Source organism: Balaenoptera borealis, assembly GCF_965194805.1.
Source record: "Balaenoptera borealis genome assembly, chromosome: 16".
In the NCBI taxonomy this organism is placed as follows: Eukaryota; Metazoa; Chordata; class Mammalia; order Artiodactyla; family Balaenopteridae; genus Balaenoptera; species Balaenoptera borealis.
In genome coordinates, this window is record NC_138872.1 from 49,263,076 (window position 1) to 49,280,662 (window position 17,587).

The 17,587-nt window shown below is 62.1% G+C and overlaps 1 protein-coding gene across 7 annotated transcripts in view; it reads left to right on the top strand.

Moving 5' to 3' along the window:
• The window catches only part of RRBP1 (ribosome binding protein 1), a 58,420-nt gene that overhangs the window by 31,917 nt on the left and 8,916 nt on the right, over positions 1-17,587 (top strand). For all 7 annotated transcript variants that reach the window (XM_082361506.1, XM_082361508.1, XM_082361504.1 and 4 more), the window contains exons 3-10: positions 2,698-2,846; positions 3,916-4,038; positions 8,421-8,573; positions 9,258-9,376; positions 11,349-11,502; positions 13,095-13,233; positions 14,994-15,163; positions 15,276-15,310. In XM_082361506.1, coding sequence (XP_082217632.1) covers positions 2,698-2,846; positions 3,916-4,038; positions 8,421-8,573; positions 9,258-9,376; positions 11,349-11,502; positions 13,095-13,233; positions 14,994-15,163; positions 15,276-15,310 — 1,042 coding nt within the window. The remainder of the gene's footprint in view (positions 1-2,697; positions 2,847-3,915; positions 4,039-8,420; positions 8,574-9,257; positions 9,377-11,348; positions 11,503-13,094; positions 13,234-14,993; positions 15,164-15,275; positions 15,311-17,587) is intronic.

Consider the following 17,587-nt stretch of genomic DNA (forward strand, 5'->3'; position numbering starts at 1 on the left):
AGGGGAGGCTGCCCCGTCCCTGCAGGGCCCAGCGCTTGGGGTGTTCGCTGCGTCCCTGGCCAGGCAGGAGCCCGGGTTACTCCAGAGCAGTGAGACGCTGGCCCTGCCCGGCCACCGTGCCCTTCTGCTGCCTGGTTCCTCCCCAAGGCGTCCGGGCCCGTCCGTACCTGGAATTTCAGACTCACCAACGTGGGCGAAGCCTTGGCTGCTCCCGTCTCACGGGAGTTCACTGCCACGTGGTCTTTGTGAAGCCTGTGGCTTCACAGAATAGATGTTGAGTCTCTGACAAATTTCTCTTAGGGCCTTAAGATTCGACAACCCCAAGGATTATTTCTAGCCTTCGAGCCTTTGCCGGGGGACACGTTAGTCCTCTGTGTATGGGTCAGCGGGCCCGCCTCGTGGGCCCTGAAACCCAGAAATAAATGCCACTCACACGAGGCCCAGAGTTCTGGTTCCCAGTACTTTGCTTTCTTTCAGTTTTACTTCCCCTGATTTGGGGAGAATAAAGATGGCACCGTTCTTACCTTAATGAAAACATGTAAAGTTATATCTCTCTAAAAATAATTCTGAAGTGTTTGTATGGGAATGGAGAAGGCCGTGGAAGTTTCTGTGGGGGGTGGGCAAGGAGAGTTAACGTTCTGCTGTTACATAGCTTTGGGGTGTTCCACTTGTTACAAGTTTTTGTGACTTTGTTCACTAGAACATCTAATACAATTTAGTATAATTACATGAGAAAGTTGTAACAAATATGTGTTAGAATGACACTCCCAGAATACTCTCAGGAACGTTCTGTGCACAGGGCCCTCCTGGAGGGAATGCATTTGTGAGACCACTGGGGTAGTGGCCGTGAAGGATGCGGCATTCCATAGGGAAGTGTAGCTGTGTTATCCAGGTCTGCGTCCCCTCCCCCGGTCAGGGGTGGGGGCAGTGCAGCAGGCGCTCTGGGGCCTAGGCGGATGGTCACTCTGGGGCCTCTGCAGGGACCGGGCTGCCAGGGCTTCAGCAGGCGGTGCTTTGGGGCCCCAGGGCTGGAAAGGAGTAGCCAGCCTGCCCCACAGAAATACACTGTGTGTGAGCCACACTAAAATGAGAGACACATGGAATTCATTTTAATATGTTTCATTTAACCCAGTTACCCAAAATGCTATCATATCATTTCAATATGCAATCAATATAAAAAAATTATTGCACGTATTTTGCATTCTTTTGTTTTCTATACCAAGTTTTCAGAATCTGGTGTGTGCTCCCCTGGGAGCCACCCCAGTTCCCACCACCAGCCACATGGCAGGTGCCTGGCAGCCGGCATGGCTGGGGGCAGCGTGTGGGGCAGCGCAGGAACAGGCCTCTGTGATTCCGGAGAGGAAAACATCTGAGTGGCCAGCTTCAGAGAGGCCATCCTGCCCAGTCTGACTCCGGCCGACCTCCCTCTTCTGAAAAACCCTGGCAGAAACGTCGGTCTGCAGGCCGACGGGGCAGAGCAGGAAGCCCAGAGACCAGAATGCTGACCGTGAGGTTTTCGTCCGAGTGGTTCCTTCTCTTTTGGCTTAGCTGTACTTGAATTGTCTCTAGGGTGCAGAAGTTTACCGTTAAAATTATTTTACGTACATATTTCAGTGAAAAGAATGAAGGCTGAAGGGGGCCTCCCCCCACCTCCCAGTTTTCATGACACCCTCAAGCTCCTAGGCCTTTAATGTCAGCGTGGTGATTTTTACTCCCGAGCTTCGCGGGGTAAAAAGTTCTAAAATGAAGGTGCTCGTAGCAACCAGCTCGCCCACGTGCCACGTCCCCTTTATTAGGGGATCCTGCTAAGTGCTTTGACTTGTAATGAAAATATTGTGACTAGGGAGTGAAAATATTGTGACAAGCCAGAGAATTTCAGGTTGCCATGGAAACCTTCCCCTGGCTGTCCTCAGTGAGGTGGGCTTGGCTGCAGGTGCCGCTGGGCTTTGTTTCAGCTTGTTTGGGGCGCTGTCGTTCCGCAGCTCGTGGGCCGTTTGGGGCCTCAGCACAAGGAGCTGCCAGACGGGGCGTCTCTGTTCGCCCTTTCGTGTCTTTGGGGTTGTGTGAGGGGCTGCGTGAGAGTGAAGCTTTCGTGGGGGCGTCGGGCGTCCAGGAGTGACAGCTGGCTGTTGGCACATGGCTCTGTGTCCTCCAGCAGGTCATGCGCTAATGGACCGGCGAGCAGGCAGCCCTGTTCTGGACGAACCCAGCCATCCCTGTCCTGAAACCTGCCTTAAGCTTCATCCAGGGAGAGCTGGAAATAGAGGGTCTGAACCAGGACGTCGGGGAGGCGGCCTCCTGCTCCCCGACGGCGGGGCTTTGTCTTGGCAGGGGCGTGAGCCTCGCTGGGTGGCGCGCAGCCACAGCTGGCCCAGGCAGTTTGCTGGGAAAAGAAGGAAGGAAAAAAGCACCTATGGGAAAGTATGCCTTGCCCAAATCTGCTCACTTTGATGATGAAAAAGTAGGGGGACATCTCCTCCAACCCAGGAATACTCAGCCTTCCTTTCCTGGGGACCTTCCCCGCTGCTGTTTTTGAACAGGACCTGAGACCCCAGGGCGGGCTCGCTGCACTCGGCCCGCGGACCCTGGGCAGCCGGACAGAGGCCTCGGCTCTGACTGGCCTCTGCCGCTCTGGGGTGTGACGGGCTTGGTGGCTGGTGCCCGAGTGTGAGTCACTGCCCCTTCCCTTCTGCGCAGGGCCCCCAGAGACCGACAGCCCGCTCTGCCTCCCCTACAAGACGCTGGTCTCCACGGTCGGAAGCATGGTGTTCAGTGAGGGCGAGGCCCAGCGGCTCATCGAGATCCTGTCCGAGAAAGCAGGTGTCGTCCAGGACACGTGGCATAAGGTGCGCCCTCCCCCTACCCCAGGGGCCAGTGAGTGGCAGTGGTTTCCTGGTCTTGGGCCCCGGCCTCCCCTGGGTGGTGCCCCGCAGGCTGGCCGCACCCGCCTTGACAAGCTGCACGGAGTGTTCCTGGAACACCTCCTCTTGCCTCTCGGCAGAACTCTGTCCCCCTCCCCAGGTCGCGCTGCGTGAATCACCTGCAGATGCTTCTGCTTCAGCTGCAGCCCAGCCGCTGCAGCAGGAGGGCTGTTAAGGGCCGGGGTGGGGCGTCTGGGGGGCCAGGAGCTGGGCCCCGCTGGTTTGTGGCCGGAGCTCGGGCTCAGGAAGGAGGGTGTTTGTCCCTCTGGTTTCTCTCTGTCTGGTGCTTATGGCCACGAGCTGCCCCCAGGAGGCGCCGCGGGGCGTGTTTGTTCCTTAAACAGCTGGAATTGTAGGTAACTTTGCTGGAGGATTTTGTGGCACCTCAGTGGTGAGAGATGTTGGGAGTGTCCTGAGGCCACTGGGGTCACCACACCCCCGCCCCAGCCCTTGCTGAGTGGTGACGGGTCCTGCGGTTACAGGAGCTCCTTGCTCAGTGAGTGTTGGGCCGTCTCCTGGGCCTGAAGTGGCCAGAGGTCAAGGTGGCCACTCCCCTCCAACAAGAGAGGCCTGAACTCAGCTCAGGCCACTGTCCCCAGGTACCTACCCCCCACCCCCACCCTGCACCCGGGCCTCCACGCTTCAGCTGGCAGCTTGCAGGCCGCCTCCAGCAGCTGAGGGATGGGCACCAAGCCAGAGACGATGGCCGATGGCCCCCAGCAGGCCGGGAAGAGGCCCTGGCCACCATCGACCTGGGTTAGGGAAGCACCATGCTCCCACAACTACCCCAGGGGTCCGGAGCTTTGGGCCCGAGGCCTGGCCGACCGGGCGGCAGAGGCGGGGGCCGCCCCCAGAAGTGTGTGCCGTCGGGATGGCGCCGCTCCCGCACCGTCAGCCCGCCGCTCTGCTTTTGGGTCGGGGTCTGATGGTCGGGGTGAGTCTCAAGCCAGGCGTCTGCCCACCCCCATTAACGCGGCTCTGTGGGCATCTCTAGGCCACTCAGAAGGGTGACCCCGTGGCAATTCTGAAACGCCAGCTGGAAGAGAAGGAGAAGCTGCTGGCCACGGAGCAGGAGGACGCGGCCGCCGCCAAGAGCAAACTGAGGGAGCTCAACAAGGTAGGGCCGGCGCCGGGTCGGCCCGGGGGCTGTGGCTGCGTGAGGACCCCTGCACAGCGGGGTCCCTCTCGGGACTGGGAACACACGGGTGGGAGGGGACAGTCGGCTCCGTGGTTGTGGCCCCGTCTTTTTAGGGTGATGCCCTGAGAGGAGGGTGGGCACAGTGGGTCCCAGGGTCTTTTCTTGAGAATTGGAGCAGAAAGCCGTGGGGAGGGCTTAGCGGGGCTGCTGCCCCTTCCCCGCTGTCTGGGGAGCGGTCCCGTGGTGGTTCAGCACGTGACACGTATGTACCCAGTGAACACTGGTCTCGAGGGCCCGTGCTGCCCCGACGGGCTGGGGGCCTCGTTCAGGAGGGGGCGGCACGCGGCCGCTCCTTGTGAGGAGGAGGTCCGGGTCCCCTGCAGCGGGGCTGGTCCCTCCCCGTCTAAGCTGCCCTTCCCAGCATCGCGCCCTGCATGGCCCTCGCCCTCCCCTCCTCCTCCGTGGGCCAGCAGGTGCAGGGAGGCGGCCAGGGCCTCGGAACGTCCCACACGTCTGGGCGCCTGCGTCGCTCGCTCATGAGGCGTCAGAGTTTGTCCCGAGCGACGGCCGTGGCTCCAGGCCACACGGGAAGTTTTGTTCAGTGGGGGATGGACGGGCGGCGGGAGCGGAAGACGAGGCTTTGCCGTGGTCGCTCCTGGTCCGGCTCCGCCCGGAGGCGGAAGGGGAAGGCCGGTCTCCGAGGCCTCCCCTAGGGCAGCCTCCTGCCCGGTGGGCTTCGTCCTCTCTCTCGGGAGTGTCCCTCGCGGCCTCGGGTTGCTGGTTGGATGCAGGGCTGCCGGAGCCACTCACCCTGCTCCCAAGAGCCGCCTGCGCTTCCCTGCCCGCCCGGCTGCTGGCGCGTCGCAGGCCAGGAGCCTCTGCACCGTGGAAGTGGGCCGTGAGTCACAGGCCTCCTGCCCCAAGGGCCCGCGGCCAGCAGCCGCTGTGGAGTCTGTGGTTCTGGGGGCCGTTCTTCCGTATCCTCTTTCTGGACAACCTGAGGAAACGTGTTGACCCCCAAAATAAAGCTCACGTGAGAGGAAAGGGGAGCGACTGTTCTTGCGGCTGGTGGCCGTGTGGCTCCCCGGCCAGTTCCTCGTGCCGGGCCCTGAGGTTAGGGTGGGCTGGACGTGTCGTGAGCGAGCAGGTGCAGCCTCTGATGGTGATGGTGGCCATTGCTGGGGTCTCCGGCCACTCCTTAGGTGCTGCTGCCCGTGCAGGAGACTTGCTGCTCCCCTCCGGGGCGGCCACTTGAGTTTCCAAACCCTAGCGCAGCTGCCCCACAGACCCCCTACCCCTCCCCGACCAGACGCAATTCCAGCCCTGCCCAGGCACAGTCTCCCCGCCGTGAGACACAGGCGCAGCCCCTGGGGCTCCAGGCCTTGGCTCTGAGGCGAGACGTCCGACGGTGCGTCCAGCTGGGGCCCTGCCTCCCCAACGGCATCCTCCTCCCTGAGCCGCAGGGGGTCTTCCCGGGCTCTCAGCGCTTACACGGTCCTGGGAGGGCTGCCTTTTCACGTGCAGGTGGCTCCCAATCTTCAGACCCGAGTCTGCGCCCCGACGCACCTGCTCCTCACTGCCTCCCCGGGGCCTCTCGTGCTCCTGCATTAGCCTTGAGCGCCCTTCACCACTTGGCTCACTGGAAAGAGCCCCCTCCTTCAGGAAGCCCTCCAGGGCGGGGCCCCCATTTTCCTGTCTCAGCTCAGAGGTCACCTTGCCTGGCAGGGGCCGCTGAGGCCCAGGCATCGCCATCTGTCCTTCTGTGCCCTGGAGTCCATGGATGCTGAGTCCCTGCATTTCTCTGTTGAGAGTTTGAAGCAGAGCGGAGGGGATTCCACTGCTGCGCCACGTCTCCCAGCCCAGCACCGTTGAGTAAAGTTATATGAGAAACTTCTGAGAATGTAGAAGTTTCGATTAACTTGATCTTCCCAGGAGCTGGGGGGTGGATAGGATCCACGTTTCATGTTTAGTTCCTGTCACGATTTCTTTGTCCTTGTAGAGAAGTTTATATGGTTGCAAAAGAGGGTTTTGGTGAATTCCTTTTCTCGTGGTCTGTGGCTAAAGGACACAGAGGCCGTGTGGACCGTCTGCCAGATCAAGTGGGCGCCTTGCAAGTGAGTGAAGTCAACAGAGCTTGGTTCAAAGACCATTCCGGGCACCAGTTCACGGGCTCGGGCGTCCTGAGACCTCCGTCCTGGTTTCTGAGCATCTTCGGGGACGTGTTCAGGGATTTGAGGAACCACATGTGGCTCTGGAGCCGTCCTTCTGGAAAACCGTCTCTCCAGCTGTCATCTGCTTGGGCACCAGGGCCTCTGTCCCGAGGTGACACTCTGGGCTGGACCCCATCCTGTCCTCACTCGGGCCCGAGAGGCTGAGCTCCGAATCCTCGGTGGACAAGGAGACCCTCAGGGCGGGGGTGCTCCAGTCCACGCCTCAGCCGCCTCGGGAGATTCACGGTGCGGGGCCCGCTTGGCCTGGGGAGCAGAGCGAGTTTCTGGGCTGGTGGTGTCGTGACGGTGCCTCCCAGCTCACTCAGAGGAAACGGGGCTCCGGCCCCCACCAGCGGGCGTGCCTTTCAAGAAAATAAGTCCGACCATTGCAACTGAACTAAGAATTTGACAGATAGAAGGAGTCCTGGGATTCTGAGCTCCTAGAAGAAAGAGAAGCCGTGGAGGATAAAACAAATGCCCTCGAGGAAAATCTGGCCTTTCTTTGCCTTTGAAAAGTCCCAGGGGCCAAAGGAAGGGAAATCCCATTGAATCCTGGTGGCCTTGGGATCCTGTCCCAGGAGACTGGGACCTTTACACCCTGAGCCGGGTGGATGGCCAGAACTGCCCGAGGCCTGCTCAGGGTGGGGAAGGCCGTCCCCAGGCCTACGCTCAGCTTCTGGGCGTCCGGCGTGGTGGGCGGAGGGCCACCTCTGTGTGGCCGTGAGGGCATCTCTGTGCTTGTTTCTTCATCAGGGGCTGGACCGCGTACTTAGGGGCCTCCGTTCCGCTTGGGGTGGGGTGGCAGGCACGGGTCAGAGGACGCCTGCCGGAGCCCTGCGTCCCCGCCGAGCGGCCAGCTCAGCCAGAGGAGGGGCACCTCGCATACCATGCCTTCTGGGACCCTCGTGGGCTCACAGGGCCCCAGGTTCCTGCCCATCCTGTCGCTTAGGGCTGCTCTCGGCCTTCGAAAGCGTGTCCTCCCCGAGGCTCTGTGAGCTCAGCTTCAAACCAGAGATGGGGAGCTTCGCCTTACTGAGAGGACTGAAGGAACGAGACACATGCGTGTCCCAGAGCGGCCTCTGCCCCTGTGGGCCCTCACCCGGGGCACAGCCAGGAAGAGGATTGTCTTTGGAGAGCGGGGCCAGGGGTCCCGGATGGTCCCAGGGAACGCCAGGCATGCAGGGCTGCCCGGGCACCCAGCGGCCACCCGCTCAGCCCAGCCCTTCCCTGGCCTCCGGTTCTGCCCCATCTCAGACGGGAGGGACCCTCTGGCCCTTTGCGATGGACCTCCCTAGCATCCCGGCCTGGAGAAGAGGGGGCTTTCCCGCTTCTCTGGTCCGCTGCCCAGGACAGGGGGGGCCTTGCATCTCGTGGGACTTGTGCCCCAGTCTGGCTAGAGGCCCCCTCGACAGAGAGCACCCCCACCCGGGGGCCGGTGCACGGACCCCTCCTCACACTATCACTTCCTGCTCCCCCCTGGTTTCCGTCCACTGCCATTCCTTCTGTGATGATGGAGACCCCGTCCTTCGGCCAGCCTTTCCCACCCTGCGCTCCGCCCCTGCCTGAGGCTCTGGGCCCCCAGGCCCCGCGCCCCGTGTTCACTGTGGGCATCTGGCACTGACCAGAGCAGACATTCCAGGGATAGGGCGGTGGACCGAGCGGCTGTCCACGGGGACCTAGGCCCTCCAGGAGTGGGCTAACCCCTCAGCTGTCAAGGCTTGCTGCCTTGTCGGTCCTGACAGAGATACTCAAGTAGAAAAGGCATTCTGGGGCCTGGCTGTCGGGGACTGAGCCAACCCAGGGTGTTGTAATCCCAGCAGGGTTCAGCCAGTGCCCCTGGAGAGCCCGGGGACAGGATGCCATGTTCCCCAGCTCCTTCCTGTATCCACTGCGCCCACTGTGTTCAAGGCCTGATGGCCAGCCCTCCACCGGTCAGGCCGGCAGGGATTCCGGGGGTCCCTCGTCATCCCCTGCTCGTTCTCTGCTGTGGCTGCTCGGGTCTGTCCGAGAGCTCAGAACGGGGGTCTTGTGGCTCTGCTGTCAGGCTTCTCCTGGCCCCAGGTCATGCTCCGGGTCATGATGGTCTTGGTTTCATCTGATAAGCTGCCCCCACCCGCCTCACCGGCTTCTCTGCCCTCTGTTTTCTCCCAGGAGCTGGCAGCCGAAAAGGCCAAGGCAGCAGCCGGGGAGGCCAAAGTGAAAAAGCAGCTGGTGGCCCGGGAGCAGGAGATCACGGCCGTGCAGGCGCGCATGCAGGCCAGCTACCGGGAACATGTGCAGGAGGTGCAGCAGCTGCAGGGCAAGGTGGGCAGCAGGGCGGGCACGGGTGCCCGCGGAGGGGGTCCTCACCATCGGGTTTGTTTGGGGGAAGGTTGTTTTACTTGTCCAGATGTGTGTGTGTAACATTAATGACCAGGAAGATGTATGTACATTCTAAAGAGCATTTTCTGAAAGCACTCTGGTCCCAAGTGGTCAGCACTGCATCCTTTCCCCTGGGGGCCCATGGGTCAAGTTCGCAGCCTCTCCATGACCCTGGAGTCATGCCGGCTCCACCTCCTCCACTCGAGGTTGGCAGAACACCGTAAAACAAGAGGTCCGAGAAACAGCACAGCCCCAGCGGAGGGCCGGGCCAGCCCTGGCCTGCACAGTCAGAGCCCTGCACTCCGCTCCCAGCGGGCTGCGCCCCGGGAGGTCAGAGGGCAGGGAACGGGCATCTTCGGGGTAACCGTAGGCTGTGGCTTGTGGCCCTTTGCTGGATCTCAGAGCCTTGGTCGGGGCAGAGCACACCGGCACCGTCTGGGGCTTTGGGCTGAGTGCTCGGCTCTGCACTTTTCCGGCCCCTGTTCTGAGGGGGCCTCTCCACCTCGGGTGGAGAAGGCGGAGCCCCCCGGGCTTTTGTCTGCGGGCTGGGATCTTGCCGACCTTGCTCCGAGGTGGCTATCTTTGTCAGGCCGAGCGGCCTCTGATGCCCCTTGGATGACCTTTCAGATCCGGACACTCCAGGAGCAGCTGGAGAATGGCCCCAACACGCAGCTGGCCCGCCTGCAGCAGGAGAACTCCATCCTGAGGGACGCCTTGAACCAGGCCACGAGCCAGGTGGAGAGCAAGTAAGCCCTGCGCCCCTGGTCGGACCCTGGCAGCTCCCCGAGGGCTCGGAGTGGGCAGGGTCCCTCTGAGCCTTCAACACGTGGCCGGCGACCTCTCGTGTGGTCAGGCCCTGGGAGGGCGAGTGAGCTCCAGCCCGTGCCCAGCGTCCGTGTCACCAGATCCCCTCAGGTCCTGGCTTTGCTGGGAGAGTAGATACTTTTTCATGTCTATTTTCACAGTGTCCTTGCTTCTGGCCCAGAGTATCAGAGCCAGGCTGACCATCCAAGATGAGGGTCTGGTGTGGTGTGGGCCCTGCCGTGGGCCTGAGTGCCCTGATCCCCCTGGTCGGGTCTCCTGTGCAGGAGGGGACGTCTGCCGCTCAGGAGCTGAAGCCGGGAGGCCTCCGTGAGCCGGCAGAGGCCACTCCCCAGGGGGCAGGGCTCAGCCTCACCCTGTTAGGGACACTGTCTTCTGTGTCCCTGGTTTGAGCATCACCATCCCAGCAGGCTGGCCAGGAGGAAGCCCCACTGCATTTTCTCTTGGTTCCCGTTTCTTTGCCTTCTCTCATCCGGGGTGTCCTGTAGGGATTTCTGGGGTGCTTGTTATCCCCAGAGCATCCCCTCTCGCCCAGAGGAGGCTGACGAGAGCAGAGAGCGCAGGCGTCCGTAGCGGGAGGGCAGGTGGGAAGAGTGTTGCCCACGAGCGGCACCGGGAGCAAAGCCTGTGCTCACAAGGCTGCTTTTCCTGGCGGCCCCGCTGACTCGGAGTGAGGTTGACGGCCACCCTCCTCGCTGATCCCTTCTCTCAGGGGTCCCTGTCTTCATCTCCGTCCTGACCTGCTGGCAGGTTGATGGTTTGGGGCTGCGGTTTCCTCAGCAGCCACGGCAGAAGGTGACCGTGGGGACGGAGGGACATTGGCTTCCTTCTCATGTAGGGTCCACTACTGGCTCCATCCTGGAGACAGCTCTAAAGCCTGGCCCTGAGTTGGGGCTGCTGACTCTATCAGCTTGCGGACACTCTGCCCTGTGGGACGGGTGTCCCTGCGTCCCTCCCAGAGCTTCATGTCGGTCCCAAGGGGCCACCCAGCTGGCCTCCCACCCCCATCCCCATCCGCATCCCTGGTACCGGAGTGCAGCCTCGCGTGGGCTCCCCAGTCTTGAATCTTGGCCCTGGAAAGCGTGCGCTGAGGGCCCCGCAGAGGGCTTTGGGGCGGCCTCCCCTGTGCAGACGGGGAGCCCACATCTCCCCTCCCCAGGCAGCAGGGCAGAGCTGGTCTTGGCCAGGTTTCCTGCCTCCCAGCGTTGTGGACCGTCTCCTGTGTCGCCTCCGCCTGGTCTGGTACTGTCCCTTGGCCAGACGGTCGGTCCTGCCGTGAAGAGGTGTCTTTTGTGCTGTGAAGGGGGCTGCACGCTGACGACCTCCTCGTGCTGGGAAAGGCGGGTCCGGAGCTGCCCCTTGTCCTGTCAGCCGCATCTCCTTCCATCACTCCTGAACCTCCTCGCCGGCCCTGAGACCCCGCTCTTGTGCAGCGTTGAGGCGTCTCGTGTAAAATGCTGCAGCCTCTTTCCCTGCCTGGCTGCGGTCCAGTCGGCCGGTGAATCCAGTATGTGGACTCGAGCGGGCCGCTGGCCCCGGCCCTGCAGGCAGCATCCCAGGGCTCATTTGGGCCCAGATCAGCCGTGAGGAATCAGCCACTTCTGTCAGGGGCTCCGTGGGCTGCTTTAGTGCACATTTTGCCCTTGGCTTTTGCTGGTCCCTCCACCGTGCCTGTAAAACAGCATCTTCAACAAAACACATCACACCCACGTGGCTGATTATACAGAGGGCCTCAGAGGGTCTCCAAGACTTGGGCAGCTACTTAAGAAAGAGCAGGTGCCCCGGAGGAAGGGCTCAGACCTCCGGTCCCATCTCCCCGGGCGGCTCTCGGGGCTGGCGAGAGCTGACTTGAGCCCTCTTCTGTCCGTCATGCGGGGGCTCCTGACTGTCTTGCAGGCAGAATGCAGAGCTGGCCAAGCTCCGGCAGGAGCTGGGCAAGGTCAGCAAGGAGCTGGTGGAGAAGTCGGAGGCCGCACGACAGGAGGAGCTGCAGCGGAAGGCCCTGGAGGCCAAGGCAGCCGCCTTCGAGAAGCAGGTCCTGCAGCTGCAGGTGAGTTGGGGTGGCAGCCGCCTCGGTGCCCGTGCATCCTGCCCGCCAAGCTCTACGCACGGCCACCCTGGGTCCTCCCTTCTCAGCTGTGACTGTGACCGCAGTGGACCCAGGCAGGGCTGGGGCTGGAACCCTCGACCTTGGCCTTGTTAGTAGTGATCGCTGCTCAGCATCAAGTGGGTGCTTTCTGTGTGCTAAGCGTTGTTCTGAACGTTTACAAGCTTAACTCAGCTAATTCTCATTGTAACCTTATGGGGTAGATACTGTTATTATCTGTAATTTACCCAGAAGGAAATTGGAGGCACAAAGTTAAGCAACTCCGCCAGTTCACCCAGAGCCAGGGTTTGAGCCCCAGAGCAGTCCCAGAGCAGTCACCGTCCCACACTTGCCACACCTGTGGTGTCACAGCTCCGGCCGCAGCCAGGCCGGCAGGCGCAGCCTCTGGCTTCAAGGCCCAGTGGGTGTTCTTTCTTCTCAGCCTCTGGATGTGGCCCGGAAGCTCGTGTTTTCCCAGGGGGACACCTGTTGTCCGGAGGGAGGAAGACTGTCCCCTCCCTGCCCCATAGGCGCTGGGCAGCAACCAGTGGGGCCCCTCAGTCTCGGGGCCTCCCTGCTCATTGGCCCGACGAGTGCTGCGTCCCCCAGCTGGCCTGTTTCGGGGCAGGGTGACCAGGCGTGGGGCAGTTGTCATACCTCTGTGCGTGTAACTTCTCTGGAGGACAAGGAAACCCTGGAGACCCACACAGCTTTGCACCTGTTTCTGCTCAGTCACTGAAGCTCTCGGCTGTAGCACGTGGGGCAGTGGGGCTGTTTTATAGAAGGGACTAGAACGACAGACACGAAATTGTAAGACTGACGTGTGTGTGCCTAAGAACAGGCACAGATAAAGTTTGGATTGGAGTTGAGATGGATAATTTGGTGTAAAGTAGGTCCACCCTGAGCGGTGAGATCAGAGCCCCTGGGGACGGCCTGGTGGTTATGCTCCGAAGGCTGTCGGGTGGCCCTGGTGCTTCCGGGGCTGGAGCCTTCGCTCTGGCGCCCGGGTTGTCACCATCACTGTAGCCAGGAAGCCCCAGGCCGCAAGCGTCTCCTCCCTCTGAGGTCCCAGAGTCCCCGTGGTATTGACAGTGAGGCCCCGGATTTCAGAGCCTCAGTTTCCCCACCTGTAATGTGGGTGTGGTGGTGGTACCTGTGTCTCGGGGTGGCTGGGGATTAACCACGCTGACACACACAGATGCCTTGCCCAGAACTGGTTAACAACCATGACCTTTACCAGGCCCCCTCGGGAAATCTCCAGCTCAGGCCGGACGTTTAGCTTGTAGGAAGCCTCTCCCTGTGCCACACTCAGGTGAAAATGGGGCTTTGCCTTTTTGGGACTGTCCTGCCTTCACCTGAGGCCTCTTCCCCGGGAGCCCGCTCTTCAGGGGCCAGGGTGGCCTCTTCTAGCAGGTGAACTGACCTGGAAATCCAGGAGGCTTATATAAGTCATCGGCACAGGATGGCAGGGTGTGAGGAGCTCTAGACGGCAGAGCCGGCTGAGGGCCCACCTCCTGCCGCGTCCTCCCGGCCCTCCTCCCTCTGCCGGCCCCCAGGCGTCTCACAAGGAGAGCGAGGAGGCCCTGCAGAAGCGCCTGGATGAGGTCAGCCGGGAGCTGTGCCGCTCGCAGACCAGCCACGCCAGCCTCCGGGCGGACGCCGAGAAGGCCCGGGAACAGCAGCAGCAGATGGCCGGTGAGGGCGGCGTGGGGGCCGGCTCCGTGCGGGGGGCGCGGGCAGCCGGGACCCCTGGCTCCCCACCCGTCAGGGGACGCGCCGGCGGTGCTCGGGGTCGGGCCTGGGCTCCGGAGGGCTGGCCATGGGGGGCGGGGCCCGTGGGGTGGGATATGGGGGTGGGCTCGAGGTGGGAGATGCTGCCACTTCGGCCTCACTCGCTGTGGGGCCCACGTGGAGCCGTGGTGCTCCTGGGGCTGCTGCTGGCCTTCTCTTCCAACCCAGTCAGGCCTGGAGGCCAGATTTGGAAGGTGGCTTTATGGTCCCCCTGTGCTCACAAGTCACCTTCTCAAACGGGAGGTGGTGACGAAACCCAGGGCACCAAGGGCCCTTGGAGAAGCAGGGCAGACCGTGCCGGTGAGAGCTCACCAGTACTTCTGGAGCCACTGCTGGGGGCTGAGCACCCCTGTGGGCGCCCGGGGCTTGGCCGGGAGTGAAGCAGCAGGCTTGGGGCCGTGTTCCGGCAGGAGAGACAGGCACAGTAGATGTGGATCCATGTCGACAGGCCTCAAGTAGGCAGCGTGACCTAGAGCAGGTCCTAGAAACGGCAAGCTGTGTCTGTGAAGGGCCAGGCAGTAAATACTTTTGGCTTTGTAGGCTAAATGGTGTTTGTCACAACTGCTCAGCTCTGCTGCCACAGTGCAAAAGCCACCCTAGACAGACAGGCCTGGCTGCATGCCAATAAAGCTTTATTTTCAAGAACAGGTGGTGGGCTGGGTTGGCCCAAGGGCCTAGTTTGCTGACCCCTGCTGTGATGGGCCAGGTGTGGCTTTGAGTGGTCAGGGGAGGCCTCTCTGGGGAGAAAGGGATGTTTAAGCCCAAGGTCTGGATAATGGGAAGAGGCCAGCCTCACAGAAACCAGCAAGGGGCCCCTGAGAATGGGAGTGAACTTGAACTTGGCCTGTATAAGAAACAGACGCAGGTCAGCAAGCGAGACTGGAGAACAAGGCAGTGGCTAGTGTGGGGTAGACGAGCAGGGCCGGGTGACCCTCCTTTGAAGAGTTCAGGGGCCGTGTGGAGTGATGAGGGGGCTGGGAGCGTGGGCAGGGCTGGCGGGATCCCATCTGCACTTCTGGATGCTCTGGCTCCAGGTGGGGACCAGGGATGGGGCCTTGCAGTCATCGGACCAAAGGCACCTGGGCTGGCCCCAGGCAGCCACGGAGGCGCTGGTGGATTCGGCAGGCAGTGGACATTGGATCCACAGGCCTGGTAGATGAGTGAGAGCTGGGGGCACAGGAAAGCAGAACAGCCACAGCGAGGGGACCAGGAGGCCTGAGCAGAGCTGTGTGTGGACGTGGCCGGCGGCTGAGCCCAGGCTCGGGGAGGAGACCAGGGCCGGGCCGCTGTTCGGAGTCAGACACACGTGGAGGACTTTCAGAGCCGTGGTGGGGCTTCGCGGAGGTCACCGAGGGAGGACACACTGAGGCGCCCCCCTGCCCCTGGTCTCAGCGACGTGAGCCCATCTCCCAGAGAGCAGGGTTTTAGAAACTGCAACAGGAGCCCATTCAGATTTCCATCTTTTCCTGAGTGATCCGGGGGCGTTCTGTTCTGCCCTAGTGAGTCCTTGAGAAGGAAGCCAGGCTGTGACTTTCTCCACCAGCTAACGGGACACCCAGGGGTCAGGGGAGTGCCTGGAAGCCCGCGGGCGTGCCCTGGGCAGCATGGGGCGTCCGTGCCGGCCTTCGCCGCACCCCGCAACCCGCCGGCCTCCCTCCCCGCAGAGCTGCACGGCAAGCTGCAGTCCTCCGAGGCTGAGGTGAGGAACAAGTGCGAGGAGCTGAGCAGCGTCCACGGGCAGCTGGACGAGGCCAGGGCGCAGAACTCGCAGCTCACGGAGAGGATCTGCTCCATCGAGGCCCTGCTGGAGGCGAGCCAGGCCCGGGACGCCCAGGTCAGCTGCACATCCTCCCGGGAGCGTCCCCACCCACCCCACAGGGGCCCTGCCCTGATGACTTGTCGTGCCAGGTGGTCTCGTGACCGCAGGGCTCTGTCTCTCGTTCCAGGCCAGCCGAGAGGAGGCCGACCAGCAGCAGGCCCGGTAAGAGGAGGCAGGGGCTGTGGCCTGGGTGCGGGGGTCCCAGGGAGGAGCCCTCTGAGAGGCCCTGCCTTTCCCCATTCCTCCAGCGACCTCGAGGACCAGGACGGGCTGGGCAGGGAAGAGGGCACATTGCAGGGAGCTCCTGCCTCGAGGAGCGAGGCTGTGGGGAGAGTGGCTGCGCCTCGGCAGGGGGATGGGCCTCTTGCTGTCCATCCGTCCATCCATGCATCCATGCGTCCTTCTCTCCCCGGGAAGGACCGGCTGGTCAGGGTGTTCTCTCCACGTCCACGGGGCGAGGGAATTTAGGGGCTGAAGTCGTAACCCAAACGGGAAAGTGGTTACCTGCCCAGAGTGGAGAACCTGGGAGGCTGCCCGGGCTTTTGCACAGATCTGGGATGCGGTGTGGTTCACAGCCGACCAGGTCGCAGGGCTGATGCCGGGTAACTTCAGTGGCCCAGCCCCAGGCCTGCTCGGACTGTGTGTTTGCTGTTGCTAAGACCTGGTGGGCTCCTCAAGCCGGGGGGCTGGAAGTCCTAGGACCGTTGGCTCCGGGTGTGTGTCCCTCAGCAGATGCCCATGAGCTCGGGGGTTGGTCCTGGCTGCCGTGGCTGGGGGTCCCCAGGGCAGCCACGTGGGGTGAAGCGTGCAGGTGGTCGGTCATGTCCCGGGTTGTCCACTGACCAACCTCCCTTGTTCCGGCTGCTGCAGCCAGTGAGTCCCCTCCCCAGCGCCTCACCGGGCCACGGCCCATGTTCCGTGGCCTTGGGCTCGGGTTTGGGGGCTGGGGAAGGAAGCCGGCCTCACGGAGGCCCCAAAACACCTTGCTGGAGCCTCAAGCAAACCCTCTCCGTGCACCTTTCCAGAAAGCTTGGGCAAACTTTATTTCTCATGGTACTTGCCGGGGTAGAGAGGTTGTGTTTGTTTAGCGTTTTGCTTCTTGTATTTTAAGATCAGATTCTTGGACTGCACAGCTAATTACTAGTTACCTAAGTCATGTTGCAAGCAGGGTTGATTCTAGCTTTTTGCATCATGTAGATGTTTGGCAGAATTAGGGTTTTTTAAAATTTCCTTCTCAGACTGTTTATCTGGAAGTTGTGTCTAGGCCAGGCCATCGTGTTCTCGGGTGGAGATGAGTGATCCGGCCCCAGATGTTCTGGAACTCGGGCAGTAGCTACCAAGGGGGTGACTATCGGCGTGTCCTTGCCACCAGCCTGCTGTGCCTTCTTCCTCGGGGCCTCGTGCCTTTGGGGATGCTCTTGCAGGGGTGTGCGGGGGGCCACCTGGTGCAGAATGCCAGCGGCTTGAGGAGAAGCTGCGAGGGGTCCCAGTGGAGCTTTGAGGGTGGGGTCAGGTTCTGTGGCCTGAAACCAACATCCAAGAAGTCGACAGCCGTCTTCAAGGCCACGTGCAAACGGTACTTAGAATGACAGTGAGATGGTGCTGGGGGCGTCAGGGCGGGCAGCGCGCACGGCCTCGCTGAGGTTGGTTGGTCCTCGTGCTCCTCCTCAGCGTGGTGTACTGCCGGCCCACGGGGAGAAATACGAATGTGTCCCCCCCCCGGGGGCGTCCTCAGACGGGTTTCCTCCTGCTCCCAGAGGGGCCCTGCTTGTGCTGCTTCAAGTCGGCGTTGGCGGCTTCTGGATGTCAGCTTTTATGCGACCCCGGGGCTTCCCTGTCCTAAATCTTAACGTAGAAGGTGACGTATTAAGTGTCCATTTGAAGCGTCTTCCTCAGAACAGCCAGAGCAGTTCTAGAGCGTCCACCTCTCGCTTTCCGGGTGATGGGGTGGATGGAGCCGCAGGGCCTAGAGTCCGGAGAGAAGTGTGAGACGATGGCCCCCCCGGCCTGCCAGCCGCACACATCCGGGGTCGTCTCGGGCTGATTCCCTGGAGCCCAGGCACAGGACTGAGGGGGAGCCTTCGGGTCTCAGCAGAGTTAGGTTTTGGACACAGGACGGTCCCAGCGCTGAGAGCAGGGATGCACTTGATGGGTGTGCAGGCCACGGTGCCACCCGAGCCTCCGGCCCCGGCGTCCTCCGAGGAGGCCCAGCCCAGTCTTGAGGGCAGCTGTGGCCGCAGGAAATGGCCAGCCGACGCGTGCTGCGGGACAGAGTGGGACCAGGCTCAGTTCACCAGAAGAAAGAGCATCTGAAAACCTGACTCTCCAGGGCGTGTCCCCGCGCTGGCCATTGTGGCAGCCCTGACCGCTGCCGTCCCCGCAGCCACTGTCACCAAGTGGGACTCTGCTGGCCTCTGGGCCCCCAGCCCTCAGAGGAGG